Source organism: Hypanus sabinus, chromosome 25, assembly GCF_030144855.1.
Source record: "Hypanus sabinus isolate sHypSab1 chromosome 25, sHypSab1.hap1, whole genome shotgun sequence".
NCBI classification, from domain to species: Eukaryota; Metazoa; Chordata; class Chondrichthyes; order Myliobatiformes; family Dasyatidae; genus Hypanus; species Hypanus sabinus.
This window is the reverse complement of record NC_082730.1, coordinates 48,986,297-49,007,627: the sequence shown is the minus strand read 5'-3', so window position 1 is coordinate 49,007,627 and position 21,331 is coordinate 48,986,297. Positions and strand designations below refer to the sequence as shown.

Sequence of the window (21,331 nt, the reverse complement as noted above, 5' to 3'; positions counted from 1 at the left end):
TGAGGCTTTCCATTCAAGGACATCTCAAATGTCCTCTTTCTTTAAGAATCGTGGTTTCCCTTCTGCCGTCATCAATGATGTCCTCACCCGCATCTCCTCCATTTCCCACACTTCGGCCCTCACCCCATCCTCCTGTCACAACAGGGACCGTGTTTCCCCTTGTCCTTACCTACCACCCCACCAGCCTCCTGATCAAGCAAATTATCCTCCGCAACTTCCGTCACCTTCAACAGGACCCCACCACTAAGCACATCTTTCCCTCTCTACCCCTCTCTGCTTTTTGCAGGGATCATTCCCTCCATGACTGCCTGGTCTACATGTCCCTCTGCACAGATCTCCCACCTGGTACTTATCCCTGCAAGCATAAGTGCTATACCTGTCCCTACATTTCCTCTCTTACCATTCAGGGGCCCAAACAGTCCTTCCAGGTGAGGCAACACTTCACTTGTGAGTCTGTTGGGGTAATCTATTGCATCCGGTGCTCCCGGTGTGGCCTCCTCTACATCGGCGAGACCTGACGCAGATTGGGGGACCACTTCATCGAGCACCTCTGCTCCGATCGCCACAACAGACAGGATCTCCTGGTTGACTACCTGTAAGTGAACCTTCTGGGAGTCTTGCATGAGGACTCCCAAGTCCCTCTGCACCTCTGATGTTTAAATCTTCTCCTTATTTAGATAATAGTCCACACTATTGTTCCTTTTACCAAAATGTATTACCATACATTTCCCAACGCTGTATTCCACCTGCACCTTTTTTGCCCATTCTTCCAGTCTAAGACCTGCTGCAATCGCATTGCTTCCTCAGCACTACCTACCCCTCCACCTATCTTTGTATCATTTGAAAACTTTGCCACAAAGCCATCAATTCCATTATCTAAATCACTGACAAATAATGTGAAAAGCAGTGGTCCAATATGGACCCCTGAGGAACACCAGTAGTCACCGGCAGCCAATCAGGTATGGCTCTTTTTATTCCTACTCGCTGCCTCCTGCCTGTCCGTCATTCTGCTACACATGTCAGCTTGTAATGCCATACGATTTGATCCTGTTAAGCAGCCTCATGAGTGGCGCCTTATCAAACGCCTTCTGAAATTCCAAGTAAATTACATCCACTGTCTCTCCTTTGTCCACCCTGCTTGTTACTTCCTCGAAGAACTCTAACAGATCTGTCAAGCAAATTTCCCTTTACAGAAACCATGCCGATTTTGACTTTTTTTATCATTAGTCTCCAAGTACCTCAAAGCTTCATCCTCAGTAATAGACTCCCAACACTTCCCCAACCACTGAGGTTAGGCTAACAGGCCTATAATTTCCTTTCTTTTATCTTCCTCCCTTCTTAAAGAGCGGAGCAACATTTGTAATTTTCCAGTCCTTCAGGACCATGCCAATATCATGCGATTCTTGAAAGATCATGACCAATTCATCCATTATCTATTCAACTTCTCTCAGAACCCTGGGGTGTAGTCCATCTGGCCCAGGTGGCTTATCCACCTTTCAGACCTTTCAGTTTGCCTCGTACTTTTTCCTTTTTAATAGTGATGACACTCACGGACCTCTGGCACTGCTAGTGTCTTTCACAGTGAAGACAAATGCAGAGTACTCATTCAGTCATGCTGCCATTTCTTTGTCCCCATCACTACTTGGCCAGCATCATTTTCTAGTAGTCCAATATCAACACTCACCTCTCTTTTACTCTTTATTTAACTGAGAAAACTTTTGGGATCCCTTCATATTTCATCTTTTCCCTTCTTATAACTTTTTAGTTGCCTTTGTTGGATTTTAAAAGCTTCCCAATCATTCAACTTCCCACTCCCTTATCTGCTCTTTCCTTGGCTTTTATACTGTCCTCAACTTCCTTTGTCTAGCATGGTTGCTTGCCTCTGCCATTTGAGAATTTCTTCCTCTGTGAGACATATCTATCCTGTGTCGTGAACTATTTCCAGAAATGTCGGCCATTACTGCAGTTACTGCTGCTGTCCTCTCCAGTTCTCTGCCTTCTGAGCCACAGGGCCAGAATCAGTGCCAGAGGCATGGCCGTCCGTTGCTTCCCCCCCGGTATGTTGTCTTTCCCAATAGTACTCAAAATGAAGTACGTTGAGGAGGTTCAGCCATAGGGATACTCTCCACTATCTGACATTCTCCTTTCCCTCTCCTGACAGTTACCCATTTATCTGTCTCCTGTAGCCTTGGGTGACTACCTCCCTGTAGCTCCTGTCTTTTACTGCCTTACTTTCCCTAACAACCTGAAGGTCATTGAACTCCAGCTCCAGTTCCCTAACACAGACTCTAAGAAGCTGCATCTCAATGCATCTATTCTGAGTCAGAATAGCTCAGACTCAGCAGAAAGCAGCTGATTGGGCAATTGAGGTCAGGTGACCAAACAGTTTAGAAAAACTCAAGACAAATAAATAGAGGGGTAGCTCAAGCGGAGCAGCCAATGAGTGAGTGGGCCAGTAAAGGAGTAGAGCTTTGAGGCTTTGACTTGGGGAGCGGCTTTGTCAAGGGAAGTGCCTTGTGAGAAAAGTCGAAGTCTTTGGCTCAAGAGATTCTGGCAGTTTTGGCAGTTGTACTGTGCAATCAAGTCAATTAAGATTTGAATAGCTCAGTAGAAAGCAATTAATTAGACAATTCAAGATTTGAATACCTCAGTCTCAGCAGAAAGCAGCTGATTGGGCAATTGAGGTCAGGTGACCAAGCAGTTGGAAAAACTCAGACAAATAGAGGGGTAGCTCAAGCTGCTCTGCCAGTAAAGGAGTGGAGCTCTCAGGCTTTGACTTGGGGAGCGGCCTTGTTGAGGGAAGTACTGCATTAAAAGTATTATATATGAATGCATGAAGTATAAAAAATAAAGTGGATGAGCTTGAGGCGCAGTTGGAAATTGGCCAGTATGATGTTGTAGGAAAAACAGACATGGCTGCAAGAGGACCAGGGCTGGGAAATGAATATTCAAGGGTTTACGTCCTATCGAGAGGACAGACAGGTGGGCAGAAAGGGTGGGGTGGTTCTGCTGGTGAGGAAAGCGGCCAGTGAAGGAGTGGAGCTTTGAGGCTTCGACGAGAAGAGGCAGAGGACGAGCTTGTTCCCAGTTAGTCTTTACAATGCCTCCTGAGACGGTGATTTGCCTCTCCTGTGAGATGTGGCAGTCTTGGGGGAACTCCACTCTCCCAGAGTCACATCTGTCAGAAGTGCATGCAGCTGGCTGATCTGGAAGAGCATGTGAGGAATCTGGAGCAGCAGCTGGATGACCTTTGACTCATAAGGGAGAATGAGGCAGTCACAGGTGAGAGCTACAGGGAGGTAGTCACACCGAGGCTGCCGGAAGAAGGTCGTTGAGTGACAGTCAGAGGGGGGAAAGTGAAGTTGAGTAGACAGGTAGTACAGAGCACCGCTGTAGCCATTTCCCCGAATGAAAAGTTTACCGTCCTGGATACTGTTGGTGGGGACGACTGACCAGGTGTGAGCCATGGTGGCAGGGCCTCTGGTATTGAGTCTGACCTTGTGGTGCAGAAGGGTGGGACGGAGAGGAGGAGAGCTGTCGTCATTGTAGACTCTTATAGTTCGGGGAGCATACAGGAGATTTAGTGGATGTGAGAAAGACACCCACATGGTTTGTTGCCTCCCAGGTGTCAGGGTCCGGGATGTCTCTGACTGGGTGCATGATATCCTGGTACGAGAGGGAAAGCAACCAGAAGTCGTGATACATGTTGGTACCAACGACACAGGCAGGAAGAGGGATGAGGTCCTGAAGTCTGAGTTTCGGAAACTAGGCAGAAGGCTGAAGAACAGGACCTCAAGGGTGGCGTTCTCAAGATTGCTGCCAGTGCTACATGATAGGTGATGGTAAGAATTGGAGGAGATGGCAGATAAATGCGTGGCTGAGGAGTTGGTGCAAGGGGCAGGATTTTAGATTTTTGGATCATTGGGATCTGTTCTGGGGAAGGTGGGACCTGCACAAATTGGGTGGGTCGCATCTGAACTCGAGGGGGAGCAATATCCTTGCAGGTAGGTTTGCTAGCATGGTACGGGAGGGTTTAAACTAATTTGCAAGGGGGATGGGACCTGGAGCGATAGAGCAGTGAAAGTAGTGCATGGAGTAAAGCCAGATCTAACATATAGAGAGGCTTTGAGGAAAGAGAAGCAGAATAAAGGGTGTAAAGGTAGTAAGGTAGAAGGGCTAAAGTGTGTGTACTTGAATGCAAGAAGCATCAGGAACAAAGGTGATGAACTGAGAGCATGGATACATACATGGAATTATGATGTAGTGGCTATTACAGAGACTTGGCTGGCATCAGGGCAGGAATGGATTCTCAATATTCCTGGATTTAGGTGCTTTAAAAGGGATGGTGGGGGGAGAAGGGGAGGAGGGGTGGCGTTACTGGTCAGGGATACTATTACAGCTACAGAAAGGGTGGGTAATGTAGCAGGATCCTCTTTTGAGTCAGTATGGGTGGAAGTCAGGAGCAGGAAGGGAGCAGTTACTCTATTGGGGGTATTCTATAGGCCCCCTGGTAGCAGCAGAGATACCGAGGAGCAGACTGGGAGGCAGATTTTGGAAAGGTGCAAAAATAACAGGGTTGTTATCATGGGTGACTTTAACTTTCCTAATATTGATTGGCACCTGATTAGTTCCAGTGGTTTAGACAGGGCAGAGTTTGTTAAGTGTGTCCAGGATGGATTCCTGTCACAGTACGTTGACAGGCCGACCGGGAGAATGCCATTCTACATCTAGTATTAGGTAACAAACTGGGTCAGGTCACAGATCTCTCAGTGGGTGAGCATCTGGGAGACAGTGATCACTGCTCCCTGGCCTTCAGCATTATCATGGAAAAGGACAGAATCAGAGAGGATAGGAAAATTTTTAATTGGGGAAGGGCAAATTATGAGGTGATAAGGCTAGAACTTGCAGGTGTGAATTGGGATGATGTTTTTGCAGGGAAATTTACTATGCACATGTGGTCGATGTTTAAGCATCTCTTGCAGGATGTTAGGGATAAATTTGTCCCGGTGAGGAAGATAAAGAATGGTATGGTGAAGGAATCATGGGTGACAAGTGAGGTGGAAAATCCAGTCAGGTGGAAGAAGGCAGCATACATGAGGTTTAGGAAGCAAGGATCAGATGGGTTTATTGAGGAATATAGGGTAGCAAGAAAGGAGCTTAACAAGGGGCTTAGAAGAGCAAGGAGGAGGCATGAGAAGGACTTGGCGAGTAGGGTAAGGGAAAACCCCCAAGGCATTCCTCAATTATGTGAAGAGCAAAAGGATGACGGGAGTGATGGTAGGACCAATTCGAGATAAAGGTGGGAAGATGTGCCTGGAGGCTGTGGAAGTGAGCGAGGTCCTCAATGAATACTTCTCTTCAGTACTCACCAATGAGAGGGAACTTCTGACGGTGAGGACAATATGAGTGAGGTTGATGTTCTGGAGCATGCTGATATTAAGGGAGAGGAGGTGTTGGGAGTTGCTAAAATACATTAGGACGGATAAGTCCCCGGGGCCTGACGGAATATTCCCCAGGCTGCTCCACAAGGCGAGGGAAGAGATTGCTGAGCCTCTGGCTAGAACCTTTGTCCTTGTTGTCCATAGGAAAGGTACTGGAGGATTGGAGGGAGGCGAGTGTTGTCCCCTTGTTCAAAAGAGGTAGTAGGGATAGTCCGGGTAATTATAGACCAGTGAGCCTTACATCTGTGATGGGAAAGCTGTTGGAAAGGATTCTTACAGATAGGATCTATGGGCAATTAGAGAATCATGGTCTGATCAGGGAGTCAGTGAAGGGCAGATCGTGTCTAACAAGCCTGATAGAGTTCTTTGAGGAGGTGAACAGGCATATAGATGAGGGTAGTGCAGTGGATGTGATCTACATGGATTTTAGTAAGGCATTTGACAAGGTTTCACACAGTAGGCTTATTCAGAAAGTCAGAAGGCATGGGATCCAGGGAAGTTTGACCAGGTGGATTCAGTATTAGCTTGCCTGCAGAAGGCAGAGGGTCGTTGTGGAGGGAGTACATTCAGATTGGAGGGTTGTGACTAGTGGTGTCCCACAAGGATCTGTTCTGGGACCTCTACTTTTTGTGATTTTTATTAACGACCTGGATGTGGGGGTAGAAGGGTGGGTTTTCAAGTTTGCACAAAGGTTGGTGGTGTTGTAGATAGTGTAGAGGATTGTCGAAGATTGCAGAGAGACATTGATAGGATGCAGAAGTGGGCTGAGAAGTGGCAGATGGAGTTCAACCCGGAGAAGTGTGAGGTGGTACATTTTGGAAGGACAAACTCCAAGGCAGAGTATACAGTAAATGGCAGGATACTCGGTAGTGTGGAGGAGCAGAGGGATCTGGGGGTACATGTCCACAGATCCCTGAAAGTTGCCTCACAGGTAGATAGGGTAGTTAAGAAAGCTTATGGGGTGTTAGCTTTCATAAGTCGAGGGATAGAGTTTAATGATTGATGCAGCACTATAAAGCTCTGGTTAGGCCAAACTTGGAGTACTGTGTCCAGTTCTGGTCACCTCACTGTAGGAAGGATGTGGAAGCATTGGAAAGGGTACAGAGGAGATTTACCAGGATGCTGCCTGGCTTAGAGAGTATGCATTATGATCAGAGATTAAGGGAGCTAGGGATTTACTCTCTGGAGAGGAGGAGGATGAGAGAAGACATAATAGAGGTATACAAGATATTAAGAGGAATAGATTCAATATAATGACGTATCAGTAGTTTCAATATAATTATGGAGAAGGACAGATCTGGACCCTGGGTTGAGATTTTTGATTGGAGAAAGGCTAACTTTGAGGAGATGTGAAAGGATTTAGGAGTGGATTGGGACTCTTCCCCAGCACACCACTGCTCAGTACAAGAGGACATGGCTTTAAGGTAAGGGGAGGGAAGTTCAAGGGGTATATTAGAGAAAGGTTTTTTTTACTCAGAGTGGTTGGTATGTGGAATGATCTGCCTGAGTCAGTGGTGGAGGCAGATACACTGGTGACATTTAAGAGACTACTAGACAGGTATATCGAGGAATTTAAGGTCGGGGGTGTTATATGGGAGGCAGGGTTTGAGGGTTGGCACAACATTGTGGGCCGAAGGGCCTGTAATGTACTCTACTGTTCTATGTTCTATGAATGAAATTCAGTCCCTTGCGAGGGGTGACACAGAATCAGGCAATTAGAACTGAGAAATTCTAAAGGCAAAAAGACCCTAATGGGAGTTATCTACAGGCCCCCAAATAGTAGCCTGGACATAGGGCGCAAGTTGAATCAAGAGCTAAAATTAGCATGTCGCAAAAGTAATGCTACGGTTGTAATGGGGGATTTTAACATGCAGGTAGACTGGAAAAATCAGGTTGGTACTGGACCCCAAGAAAGGGAGTTTGTGGAGTGCCTTCGAGATGGATCCTTAGAGTAGCTTGTACTGGAGCCTACCAGGGAGAAGGCAATTCTGGATCTAGTGTTCTGTAATGAACCGGCTTTGATAAGGAAACTCGAGGTAAAGGAGCCATTAGGAGGTAGTGACCATAATATGCTAAGTTTTAATCTACAATTTGAGAGGGAGAAGGGAAAATTGGAGATGTCAGTATTACAGTTGAACAAAGGGGACTATGGAGCCCTGAGGGAGGAATTACCCAAAGCTGACTGGAAGGATACCCTAGCAGGGTGACAGTGAAACAACAATGGCAGGTATTTCTGGGAATAATACATAAGGTGCAGGATCAGTTCATTCCAAAGAGAAAGAAAGATTCTAAGGGGAGTAGGGGGTGACCGTGGCTGACAAGTGAAGCCAGAGGATTGGGAAGCTTTTAAAGAGCAACAGAAGATAACTAAAAAGACAATATGGGGAGAAAAGATGAGGTACGAAGGTAAGCTAGCTAAGAATATAAAGGAGGATAGTAAAAGCTTCTTTAGGTATGTGAAGAGGAAAAAATTAGTTAAGACCAAAGTTGGGCCCTTGAAGGCAGAAACGGGTGATTATGGGGAACAAGGAAATGGCACACAGGTTGAACAGGTACTTTGGATCTGTCTTCACTAAGGAAGACACAGACAATCTCCCAGATGTAATAGTGGCCAGAGGACCTAGGGTAATGGAGGAACTGAAGGAAATTCACATTTGGCAGAAAATGGTGTTGAGCAGACTGATGGGACTGAAGGCTGATAAATCCGCAGGGCCTGATGGTCTGCATCCCAGGGTACTTAAGGAGGTGGCTCGAGAAATCATTGGTGAACTGGTTATCATTTTCCAATGTTCTATAGATTCAGGATCAGTTCCTGAGGATTGGGGAATAGCTAATGTTATCCCACTTTTTAAGAAAGGAAGGAGAGAGAAAACAGGGAATTATAGACCACTTAGCCTGACATCAGTAGTGGGGAAGATGCTGGAGTCAATTATAAAAGATGAAAGAGCAGCACATTTGGATAGCAGTAACAGGATCGGTTTGAGTCAGCATGGATTTACGAAGGAGAAATCATGCTTGACTATGCTGGAATTTTTTGAGAATGTAACTATTGTACAGTGTACTGTGTATGTTAATCAAAATGGCTTCTTCGTTTTGTTAAGAGTAGGAATGCTTTGTATGATAAGTGCTTTCTCTCGCAGTTGTTTAGCTTTAGACTTGCTGATATCGGGATTGTATTCATTTGTTGACCAATGGGGAATGTTATTTTGTCTTGTGGGTCTGGGAGTGGGGGTTTTGTGGTCTTTTCAAGGGAGTTGGGAAGAAGACGCCGAGGAAGGTGGACGTGCGCTGCACTGCTCGGTCGACCACCCGAGTGGTCCCAAGTGCAAGGACGTGGAGGTCGGAGGAAAGTGACGAGGGGTCCAATGGTTCGATATTTGAGCTCCAAAGATGTGCACTAAACTGACTAAACTTTGATAAGTTGGCGCCTTTTACTTTATTTTCTTTTCCTTCATATATATTGTATTGCATAGTACTCTTTTAGTTTTAGTAAAATCTTTAAAGTGTATTCCATAAAGGTATCTGGTGTGAGTTTGATATGGTGTGTGTGCACGCGGCATAAACTTGATTCCCACAGCACCTGCGTGCACGGGAGGTGGGGTTGGTGAGTGGCTGGATCTCCTTTTCCCCTAGACATATACCAGCCTGTTGGGTAGGTGTTACATTTGTGGGGTGCTCGTCCCGGGATTGGATTGTCAAGGGCTGTGGAATCGCGCAGGCAGCAGTGCGGAGATGGACAGAGATAAGATTGTTAGCTGGTGCGAGTTGGAAGATGTACCGGTGCAGTATGCCTGTGTAGTGAGCAGAGTGGATTTTCGAGTTTTGGGGATGCATTAGTGCAGGGGTCAAGTTTGTTAAAAGGTATGGGGCAGGTAGAATTGGTAGCTAGATGGTGTGGTAAAGAGGTACAGTCTAGTTGGGTGTTGGTTCGTACGAGTGCTGATGTCTTGACGTTGGAACTGCCAGCGACGGTCAGTGTTCCGGGGGAGGCAGGGCCGTGGGGGCTCCACCCTCTCTGAGGATGAGCTAGAACTAGAAGTGACCCCCAGAGAGGCGCCCATCACTAGTAAAGGGAGGTGGGAGGAGGGAGGCGTGACCAGGCCCCCCCCCCCCCCCCCGGGACGGTGGAGGCCTCGGAGCTGGCAGCCGCACTTAACTCCCTGGTGGGAGCGGCCGAGACGCCCCGGCTGAAGCTGGGAGTGTTCTCAGGAGTCAAGCCCACTCCGGACGGGGAGGTGGACTATGAGACCTGGATCGAGCATACGTCTTTGATGTTAGAGGAGTGGCCAGGCTCAGAGGAGGAGAAGAGGCAGCGATTGGTGGGAAGTTTGAGGGGTTCGGCAGCCAAAACAGTCCGGGAGTTGAAAGCTGAAAAGCCTGGGGCTTCAGTGGAGGAATGCATAGAAGTTTTGGAGGGAGCGTTTGGGTTGTCAGGGGAACCCTGGCTGCTTTTAGCAGAACAACGCCTGGAACAACGGAGAGGGGAAAAGCTCGGATGGAGGGGATGCTTACGGGGTTGCGGCGCCGGGGAGGTAGTGAAGGCGACTGACGTGGCTAGCGTGAGGTTGAGTCAGATATTCAGTGGCTCTCTGGAGGAGAACAAGGTGGCATGGACTATCCGGCAGGCTTATAGAAAGGGCCCCCCTCCATCATTCGGGCAACTGATTAGAAAGGTGCGGGAGGAAGAGAGAGAGTGTTGGGGTGGAAAAGGGGCTCAGGCCACCGGGAGCGATCCTCAGCGATACAGGGAGTGGTGGCTGGGTGGAGGAGTGAAAACCCCCAGGAGAGTAGGGACCCCCCCTCTGGAGGGGAAGGACAGGGAAGGAACCCACTCCTGGGGGCGGCCCGTGCAGTGGGTTGGGAGCGGGGGCCGTCCTGGGAGAGGAGGGATGGCCGGCAGCGTGTGCTTTAACTGTGGGAAAGATGGGCATTTCAGGCAGGACTGTGGGCGGCCGAGGGTGTGTTATAGCTGCGGAGGGGAGGGACACTTTTGGTGGGATTGTGAGAGACAAGGAGTCCTGCAGAGGGCAAGCCCCCCTGCAACTAAGAAGGGAGAGGTGTCAGGAAACCGGAGAGGCTCAGTGAGGGAACGGACTGGAGCACGTTCCCAGAGATCAGCAACGGGACCACAGGGAGCCCACGCCTTTATTCCAGATGGGCTGGTAGGACCCCGTTCCAGTGTGCCTCTACGGATAGAGGGAGTTTACGCAAAAGCCATTCTTGATACGGGATCGCAGGTGACCTTATTGTACCAGTCGTTCTACAATCAATATCTAAAGCATTTGCCCGTAACCCCATTTGACGCCCGCATGGGTACCTATCAGTGAGATTAGAGTTCTCAGACAGCGATGTGGGAGTGTCTGAAGCCATTGAGATATTGGTGTTGGTGTGTCCTGACCCGGTGGTGCTGCCCTCCTGGTGGGGACTAACTCCCCCGTTGTGTGACGGCTCCTGGGAGCTTGTAAGAAGAAAGGTGGGGGGGGGGGGGGGGGGGAACACTTTCTGGAGACCCTCTCGGTGCATCCAGTGTTTCGAGCGGTATTCGAAGAAGGGGTTGCCTCCCAAGGGCTGGACCCAGAGTGTAAATGAGGGACGGTGTGGTGTACGCAGGCTTCGGCCCGAAACGTCGTCACTACCTCCTCCCACAGATGCTGTCTGGCCTGCTGAGTTCTGCCAGCATTTTGTGTTTTTATTTATTTCCAGCATCTGCAGACTCACTCGTGTTGCCTCCGTCCCATCTAGCCCTTTTATGGTATGGGTTTCCCAGTCAATATGTGGACAGTTAAAATCACCTACTATATCTATCTACTAATTTCTTCCTCTAAATCCCGCAGACTGTTGGCTAGTCTGTAATATAGCCCTATTAAAGTGGTCATACCTTTCTTCTTAGTTCTACCCATCAGAATGCCTCACTACACGAGTTCTCCAGTCAGTCTTTGCAGAGCACTGCCCTGACATTTTCCCTGACTGGTAACGCCACCATTCTTCCTTTAATCTCTTCTGCTTTTCACCTCTAAAACAACAGAACCCCAGAATATTGAACTGCCAGTCCTGCCCCTCCTGCAACCAAGTCTCTCTAATGGCTACAATATCACAACTCCAGGAGTTAATCCATGCCCCGAGCTCATCCACCTTTCCTACGATACTTCTTGCATTGAAATATGGGCAGCTCAGGACACCATGCTCAACTTTTTGATTCCTGACTTTGTCTGAGGTCTTACCAACATTTCCAAAAAACTTCAGATAATTGGGACAGCCACTTAATTGGGCCAAAATGTACTGGTCCTGATGCGTCCAAAATAACTAGAATCCACTGTATATAATTTGAATAGGCCAGGACACTTGTTGTGAAAAATTCAGTGCTGGATCTGTAGACTAACTCTGAAAAGACTAGCAATTGACTTAACACATATAGAAGAGTAGCCGGGTATCGAAGATCTCAACAAGAAGTTCTGGTTCTCATTAAAATTAGGGTTAGTCTGATAAAAATGGCTTTGGTTTCTTTCCTATGAGATAGATGGCAAAGGCTTGCTGGGGACAAATAATTACCAGCCATGCATTATCTTCTCAACTGAGTGTTGCATGGACTGAAGGAGGGGACTCTCTGGGAGGGAGACAGTGGTGGGGGGGGGAGCAGGTATCTGTTTCAAGCTGAACAAAAACAACCACATACTGCAGAAAGGAATCAACCAATCTGCATTTAGTTTCTCCACTATACAAAGCATCACTTCATGAACACCAAATGTAGTACACCCAATTGGATGTCATCTGTTGGCAGGGGCAATTGAATGCCAAAGTAGGAAGGTTTGCTTCAACTTTATAAAGCACTTATGAGACTTCATCTGAAGTACTATGTACAAAGTTGTTATTTTTGTTAAGGGAGGATACTGATACACTGAAAATAGAGCACCAACTGGGTGTTGGACATCCTAACAAATAATCAGGATACACAACCACTCCTCCCTCATCATCAATCTTCAACCTGGGTGCCCCCCCAGAGCTGTGCGCTGAGCCCATTCCGATACACTGCTCACATATGACTGTATGGCCAAGCACCCGAGTAATCACATTGTCAAATTCGCCAATGACACAACAGTGGTAGGCTCATCACCAACAACGATGAGGCAACTTACAGAGAGAAAATGGAAGGACTCAAGGCTTGTTGACAGGCAAATAATCTCTTCCTTAATGTCAACAAGACAAATGAGATGGTTATCGACTTTAGGAGAACTCACTCACTCACAGCAATGGAAACTGCAAGCAGTTTCAAAACTCCTGGGCACGCACAGCTCATACAACCTCACATGGTCCCGGAACATATTATACACAATCAGGAAAGCTACTTTAAAAAGTCTGAGGAGAGCTGCACTATGCACATGCCATTCTACAAATGCGCAGAAGAGAGCATCCTAACAAGTTGTATCACTGCATGGTATGGAAATTGCACTGTGGCAAATACAGTATTGACAATACAAATAGTGTGTCCTTGTTGATGAGTAAGCTGGTTCCAGTGATGTGTTGGGCAGTTTTGACAACCCCTTTGGGGGGGGGGGGGGGGGGGGTGTGTGTGTGTGTGTAGGTAGAGAGAGAGAGAAAGGAGCCGGAGGAGAGCTATTAAGATCCCACCCTTCCGGCTCATGGACAGTTTGTCCCACTCCCATCTGGGTGGAGGCTACATTGCATCCACACTGTTCAAGTTCAACTCTATTATTAAACTGTACATATATACAATAAAACAAAACAATGTTCCTCCAGGTCTTGGAGCACCCACAAAACATCTAACACATGGCACATAAACCAAAGTATTATCATAAGTTAATTAAAAAAATTCACAATGCATGCAACACAGGCAAACAGTAAACAGCATGCTGACCTACTGATGAAACCTCGGTGGTGATAGGATATTTATTAGTCTCACAGCCTAAGGGAAAATGCTGTTACCCAGTCTGACAGTCCTATTTCAGCTCCTTTCTGATGGTCATGGGTCAAGTAGATTCTGGGATGGGCGGTGCAATCCTCAACAATGTTTTGAGCCCTAAGTTTGCAATGCTTCTGGTAAATGTCACAAACAGGGGGATGGAAGACCCCGGCAATTCTCTTGTGGTCTGATACCCAATGGTCCCTCTAACTTGAAGAGACCAGAGTGAGCAAAAATCAGAGGGGAGAGGGGACCTGTGGCATGACAAACTGTCAGGTAAATAATAGGTTTTGTTGACTACAGGTCATGATCTCTGTTTGTGTGTTTTGCTATTGCTTGGAGGGTGGTGGGAATTGATGCTTTTTTGCTGAAACGATTGGGGGAAGATTAAGCTTGCTGCTGCTTGTACAGAGGAGGGGTGAGAGAGAACTTCGGGGTTCTGGCATTTTTCTGTCATTTGTCCTTTTGGGGTGGTTCTGTTTTCATGGATGTCTACAAAGACTAAGTATTTCAGGTCGTATACTGTACACATTCTCTGAGACAATTTCAAATGGTTCCATTTATTATCAAAGGAATTTTCTTCTTCAAAAAGATTTTGGATACAGAATTGGAATATCTTTAAGGCAGAGGCAGATAGATACATGATAAGCAAAGGGTGAAAGATTTCCAAAGGAAGGTGAGAAAGTAGAATTCAGAATACAATCAGATATTTGTAAATGGTGGAGAAGGCTTCAGGAGATGAGTGGACTACCAACTATTAATTATTGTGATGAAAAATAATGGAAAGGAGAAAGTAAATTTCATTGGTAAGTGGCTCAATGCCACAAATGGCAGAGCTGGTTTTCGTAAAGAAGAAAATCAAAAGGTTTAAGGCCTTTAATACAAAACTATTGTGTGACCATCTGTATATCAATAGGTATGTAAAACCAAAATAGCTAATAAACAAATTGAGAATTAACTCCCACATCATTTATAGGACTTAATATTATTGAGGTGCATTAAAAACAACAGCTGTTCATTAAAAAATTATTTGATACTCTGGGATTCAAAAACAGGGACTTACCAGAAGCTAAAAGTATCTGGACCACATCTGTCTTTCCAAATAACGCAGCTTCATGAAGTGCACTACCCTTCTCTGTCTGAAGATTGAGAAAGTGGAAAAAGGAATAATTTTGTTTTCCATTTAAACAATTTTTTTTCCTGACCTTTGAAGCAAGTTACTGAACTTTGCACACAAGAATTATAAACAATCTCATTATTTTTATTTTTCTACTATTCCTCTCTTCGTCTAACTCATTAAACAGTTCAAGAGGCATCCTTATCTTGTTTATATAGCTATTCATTACATGTTATAAGTCAACTGCAGCAGCTGGGAACAACACAACTCCTTTCTTACCCAAGTCGAAACTAATACCTATCAGAAGATTTTTCAAAGCTATTATTAGATTTAACTTGCTCCTTGGGCCCTGTGAAAAGCAAATTAAAATTCCACAGGTGACTCAATTGAGATTGGGTTAGTCATGAGAATCAATCCAAAAATCAGTCACTCTGGATCAGAAGTAGAGAGAGTGAGCAGCTTCAAGTTCCTGGGTGTCTAGATCTCTGAGGATCTAAGCTGGTCCCAACAAATTGATGTAGTCATAAAGAAGGCAAGACAGTGGATATACTTTATTATGAGTTTGAATAGATTTGGTTTGTCAACAAATACGCTCAAAAACTTCTATAGTTGTACCGAGGAGAGCATTCTGACAGGCCGCATTACTGTCTGGTATGGAGGGGCTACTGCACGGGACCGAAAAAAGCTGCAGAAGGTTGTAAATCTAGTCAGCTCCATCTTGGGCACTAGCCTACGAAGTACCCAGGATATCTTTAGGAAGCGGTGTCTCAGAAAGGCAACGTCCATTATTAAAGACCTTCAGCACCCAGGGCATGCACTTTTCTCACTGTTACCATCAGGTAGGAGATACAGAAGCCTGAGGGCGCACACTCAGCGATTCAGGAACAGCTTCTTCCCCTCTATACACAGTATTTGTTTTTGCACATTTTTAATAATCTATTCAATATATGTAAATGACTTACTTGTTTATTCATTATGTTTTATTTACTATTCTTTTTCTCTCTCTGCTAGATGATGTATTGCATTGAACTGCTGCTGCTAAGTTAACAAATTTCACGTCACATGCTGGTGATAATAAACCTGATTCTAGTTCTGATTCTGATTTTGTCTCAGAGCCATCTCATTGTTTCATCAACAAAATAAGATAGAATTGAACCTCAAGAGTGTTTGCAGGTAACTATTACGGATACTTATTTAACAGAAGTTATAGATAATTTATAATATACTGTATTGAACTACCATATTTAATAGAATGATACAAATATATTGTTTAATGATATAATCAATTCTGTATTAATATTTAGACTTTACCAATGATTTGAAGTTCTAAAAAGATCAAGATTATTCATTGTTAAAATTTAGTCACTCTCTTGATAGCTCACAAGTTTTATTTACTATTACAATGAATCCCTGTAATTATTCAACAGAATAATTTTGTTCTCTATAATACATTTTAACTTCCCACACTGCAAGGTCCCTTACTTAACCATGGCTTCAAGGAGCAAGTGACACTACACTGATTTCTCATTTTTTTCTCCCTTTCACAACTTCCAGTTGATGGTACTCCCACTTTTTCTCTGTTGCCCACCAAAGGAAGGTGAAAAAGTAGAATTGAGAATACAATCAGATGTTTGCAAATGGTAGAGAAGGCTTCAGGAGATGCGTGGACCTCACGGTCTTTACTGGATATTTCTTTTCTCCTGTCACCTATTCATCAAATCTTATATTTTTTTGTTCTTCTAGCTTAGCAAACACCTGCCTTTTCCGGTTTCCTGATAATATCCATTTTGGTATTAGTCAACCATCTTCTCAGTTTTGCAACAATTGTTAATTCATTGGCTTACTGCCTCAATAGTGAGTGGCTAGTGCCACCTAAGGCCCATATGACTATTGAAATATGGTCTATGCTTCGTTAAAAGGAGAGCTATACTGTGCTTGGAGTGGGTTCTAATTTGAAACATGGGAGGGACTTGCTTAATGATAGATAGATAGATAGATAGATAAAACATGCTTTTCCAACATGATACAGATGTTCTAATTAGGATGGTGGAAAGTTTGTGCTCAGGGAGCCTGAAGTTTTCACAATCATTGAATTTCTTACATTGTAGCTCGCATATCCCTAGATTTGGTAAATATTAAACACAGGTGCTGCAGTGTATAAAAACCAATGATTTCAACTGTGTTGTCAAGGTTAGAATCATTCAATCAAATTACTTACATCCTTCATATACATGAGGAGTAAAAATCTTTGTTACGTCTCTGTCTAAACGGGTAATGTGCAATTGATAGTAACTTATAATAAATTGTACGTACAACAGGATAGTCAATATAACATAGAAATACAGTTGCGTCAGCATGTATTAAGCAGTCTGATGGCCTGGTGGAAGAAGCTGTCCCAGAGCCTGTTGGTCCTGGCTTTCATGCTGCGACCATTTCCCAGATGGTAGCAGCTGGAACAGTCTCTGGTTGGGGTGACTCAGATCTCCAATAATCCTTCGGGCCATTTTTACACACCTGTCTTTGTAAACATTCTGAATAGTGGGAAATTCACATCTACAGAGTCCACATCACTTTCCGCAGAGTCCTGCGACTTAGGGAAGTACAGCTCCCCTAGCAGGCAGTGATGCAGCCAGTCAGGATGCTCTCAATTGTACCCCTGTAGAAAGTTCTTGGGATCTGGGGGCCACATCACACTTTTTCAACCGTCTGAGGTGAAAAAGGTGCTGTTGTGCCTTTATCACTACAGAACCAGTAGGAACACAGCACGTGAGATCCTCAGTGATGCTTATGCCGAATAACTTAAGCTGTTCACCCTCCCAACCCCGGATTCACTGATGTCAATAGGGGCTGGCCTGTCTTCATTCCTCCTACAATCCATAACCAGCTCCTTTGTTTTTGCGACATTGAGGGGAGAGGTTGTTTTCTTGACACCACTGTGTCAGGGTGATGACTTCTTCTCTGTAGGCTGTCTCGTTATTACTTGAGATTAGGCCAATCAAAATGTACACTTAACCTCAATAATGTAGTGCAGCATTTAACAAATACTCAAAATCTCCTCATGGTTTAAGGCTACACACACCCTTAAACCATCAGTAGTCAGAATACTACAGCACAGAAATTGTCCCTTTGACCCAGCTAGTCCATGACAACCTGATCTTGTCTTGTTCCAACTACTTGCAGTCGGCCCATGTCCCTCCAAACCCTTATCATCCAGGTACCCATCTAATCTTCCTTTGAATGTTTCAATTGAATCCACATCCACCATTTCCACTGGCAGCTCATTCCACCCTCAACACCCCAGTGAAGAAGTTTCCCCTCAGATTCCTTTCCAATATTTCACCTCTCATCCAAAACCCATGACATCTACTTCTAATCTCACCCAACTCTGCATGCATTCACCCCATCTATATCCCTCATAACTCTAAATACTTCCAATAACTGTCTCTTGTCGTAGCAGAGGAAGGTAGTGGGAATAAGCTCCCACTACCAAGTAAATGTTCCCAATGGCTTGCACCTCTGACAACCAAGTCTAGCTTCTGGCCTTTCTGGTGGTTTAGCTTCTAAGCCCAGCAGAACCATTTTTACTGACAGTAGAAACGGGAAACAGGTTACTAGGGCCATAAAACCTGTCGATCCAGGCAGATGAAGCTCATCAGCCGTGGCTGGCAGCTTACCAAGGAGAAGGGAAACTTTGATCTCAAATCTCATCAGCCTTGAGGCTATGCCCACTCACAGGGAAGGCTTCAGGGGTAAACTCCGAGGAAAAATCCAGAGCTGGGGTCCCTAAGACAGTCCAATGTTGAGTTCAATGCTGACTGGCAACTACTGCAATGCCACTTCTGGCAAACTGCAACAATCTCTGCCGTTCCTTTGGATTCATCAGCTGTGTGGAGAAGGGAAGCCTGCTGCATGGGCAACAGCTTGCTCTCCATATCGTACTGCCTTGGGCTTTCATACTGACTTGCATAGCACACAGACAGCTAGGATGCAATATCCATTGTCAACCCTGATCAACAGAGGGCCATTTAGGCCAATAGGTGTGCCTATTCTCCTGTGCTCCAGGGAATGAAGTATAAAGTAATTATTGCCTGAATTAAGCTGTACTGTTCTATTTAAACTTTCCCTATGACTCAGGTCATCATGTCTCAGCAACATCCTTGTCAATTTTCTCCACACTCATTCAGGCTGGTTTCTTTGATGTAGGAAGGTGATCAAAATTACACACTATACTCTAAACTCACCCTCACCATCTTATAGAACTCAACATAAAATTTCAACTCCTGTAATAAATACCCTGATTTATGAAGGCCAATATGCCAAAAGCTAGGCATTTAATAAGGTATCCCATGCAGTAAGACATTTGATATATAGCCCCTGCAGGGTTTATTGAGAAAGTAAGGAGGTATGGGATCCAAGGGGACTTTGCTTTGTGGATCCAGAATTGGCTTGTCCACAGAAGGCAAAGGGTGGTTGTAAATGCATATTATTCTGCATGGAGGTTGGTGACCAGTGGTGTGCCTCATGGATCTGTTCTGGGAGCCCTTCTCTTATTGATTTTTATAAACAACCTGAATGAGGAAGTGGAGGGATGGGTTAGTAAACTTGCTGATGACACAAAGGTTGGGTGTGTTGAGGATAGTGTGGAGGGCTGTCAAAGGTTACAGCAGGACATCAAAGGATGCAAAACTGGGCTGAGAAGTGGCAGATGGAGTTCAACCCAGGTAAGTATGAGGTGGTTCATTTTGGTAGGTCAAGTATGATGGCAGAATATAGTATTAATGGTAAGACTCTTGGCAGCGTGGAGGATCAGAAGGATCTTTGGATCCGAATCTATAGGACACACAAAGCAGCTGTGCAGGTTGTCTGTGTGGATAAGAAGCATACGGTGCATTGGCCTTCATCACCATGGGATTGAGTTTAAGAGCCGAGAGGTAATGCTACACCTTTTTAGGACCCTGGTCAGACCCCACTTGGAGTACTGTGCTCAGTTCTGGTCACCTCACTATAGGAAGGATGTGAAAACCATGGAAAGGGTGCAGAGATTTAGTTGCCTGGATGGGGGAATCATGCTCTATGAGAATAGGTTGAGTGAACTTGGCCTTTTTTCCTTGGAGTGACGGTGGATGAGAGGTGACCTGATAGAGGTGTACAAGTTGATGAGATGCACTGATCGTGTGGATAGTCAGAGGCTTTTTCCCCAAGGCTAAAATGGCTAACATGAGAGGACACAGTTTTAAGCAGCTTGCAAGTAGGTACAGAGGAGATGTCAGGGGCAAGTTTTTGTTCACGCAGAGAGTGGTGAGTACATGGAATGGGCTGCCGGCGACGGTGGTGGAGGCAGATACGATAGGGTCATTTAAGAGTCTCCTGGATAGGTACATGGAGCTTAGAAAAATAGAGGGCTATGGGTAACCCTAGGTAATTTCTAAAATAAGTACATGTTCGGCACAGCATTGTGGGCCAAAGGGTCTATCTTGTGCTGTAGGTTTTCTATGGGGTTTTTTTAGGCACTCTTTGCCACTCTACCTGTGATGCCACTTTCAGGAAATTATGGATCTGTATTCCTCAGTCCCTTTGTTCTATGGCACATCTCAGAGACCGACCATTCATTGTGTCAGTCTTACCCTGTCTTATTTTCCTAAAGTGCAACATCTCACACTTGTCCGCAATAAATTCCATCTGCCATTTTTCAGCCCATCCTCCCAGCAGGTTGAGATCATGCTGCAAGCTTTGATAGCATTCCCCATTATCCCAATCTTGGTGTTCCTCTGAAAATTTATTGATCCAGTTTACTATATTATTATCTAAATCATTAAGCAACAATGGACCCAACACCAGTCCCTGTAGCACACCACTCGTCACAGGCCTATAGCCACTCGCTGGCTTCTAGTAAGCCAATGTTGGAACAAACTGGCTTCTTCATCTTGCCAAGTACATCATACACAAAACTTTTCAACCAACTTGGGCATCTGAAGTCAAACCAAATTATTCAGCACCACTACACCATTAACTCCAAATTTAGCAGTTTTGAAAGAACTACTAAACTGTAGTACAACGATTGCAACAATCAGAAATCGGTAAATAGTTAAACATCCCACGAAAATGTTGGCTGGCAGAGGCTAGGAGAGAGACCTTCCTGCTGCATGAGGTTAAGGTAGTTTTTAAGGTGGACTATTGAGTTCTAACTGGAGTGTTGGTCTTAAATCAGCATCACACATCAACAAATACCTAATCTACATACTGACACTAACACTAGCTGCTCACAAACTATTAAACGATGGCCAGGTATAGGTCATGAATACTAATTTGTAAGTATTGGCTCTGTGATGTTTAATTTTATAGCTATTATATTTTAGTAGAAATTTAGTGTTGACTGCTTCCTCTGCCATACGCAAGATATTTTGTGTTTAATCGACCTTTTCATTTTATTAGCTTCTATCACAGCATTTCATTTCAAATTATTTTAATTGCTTGCCACTTTTGTTTTTCTGAATTACTTGTATTCCTTCCAACTTCCTCCTTCAACTGGCATCCAATTTTCAAAATATCAACAGTACTCTGAGCATTTTCCCTTCAAAAATGTGGAAGGAGCATTTCAGTCTTCTGTTCCATCTTTTTCCGTGGCTTTCCTGCTCAGTGACAGAAATCAGCTTCACTACATTAACAAAAGCTTTATCCCATATCATGATTCCTCCCTTGGACTAAGCTATATACATTACCACATCAACTGATATAGAATATGCAAGTATACAATATGCAATATAATATACATGTATATAACATACAAGCAATCAAACAAATAATTGATCGCAAAGAATATCACAGCAGCCAAACAGCGGAGCCATGCAGAGTGAA

The 21,331-nt window shown here is 44.9% G+C and overlaps 1 protein-coding gene across 11 annotated transcripts in view; it reads right to left on the bottom strand.

Annotated features, from left to right (window-relative positions):
• LOC132381224 (ankyrin repeat and SAM domain-containing protein 1A-like) overlaps window positions 1–21,331 on the bottom strand; it is a 496,261-nt gene that overhangs the window by 325,769 nt on the left and 149,161 nt on the right. For all 11 annotated transcript variants that reach the window (XM_059950560.1, XM_059950567.1, XM_059950559.1 and 8 more), the window contains one exon: window positions 14,423–14,498. In XM_059950560.1, the coding sequence (XP_059806543.1) occupies window positions 14,423–14,498 (76 nt within the window). The remainder of the gene's footprint in view (window positions 1–14,422; window positions 14,499–21,331) is intronic.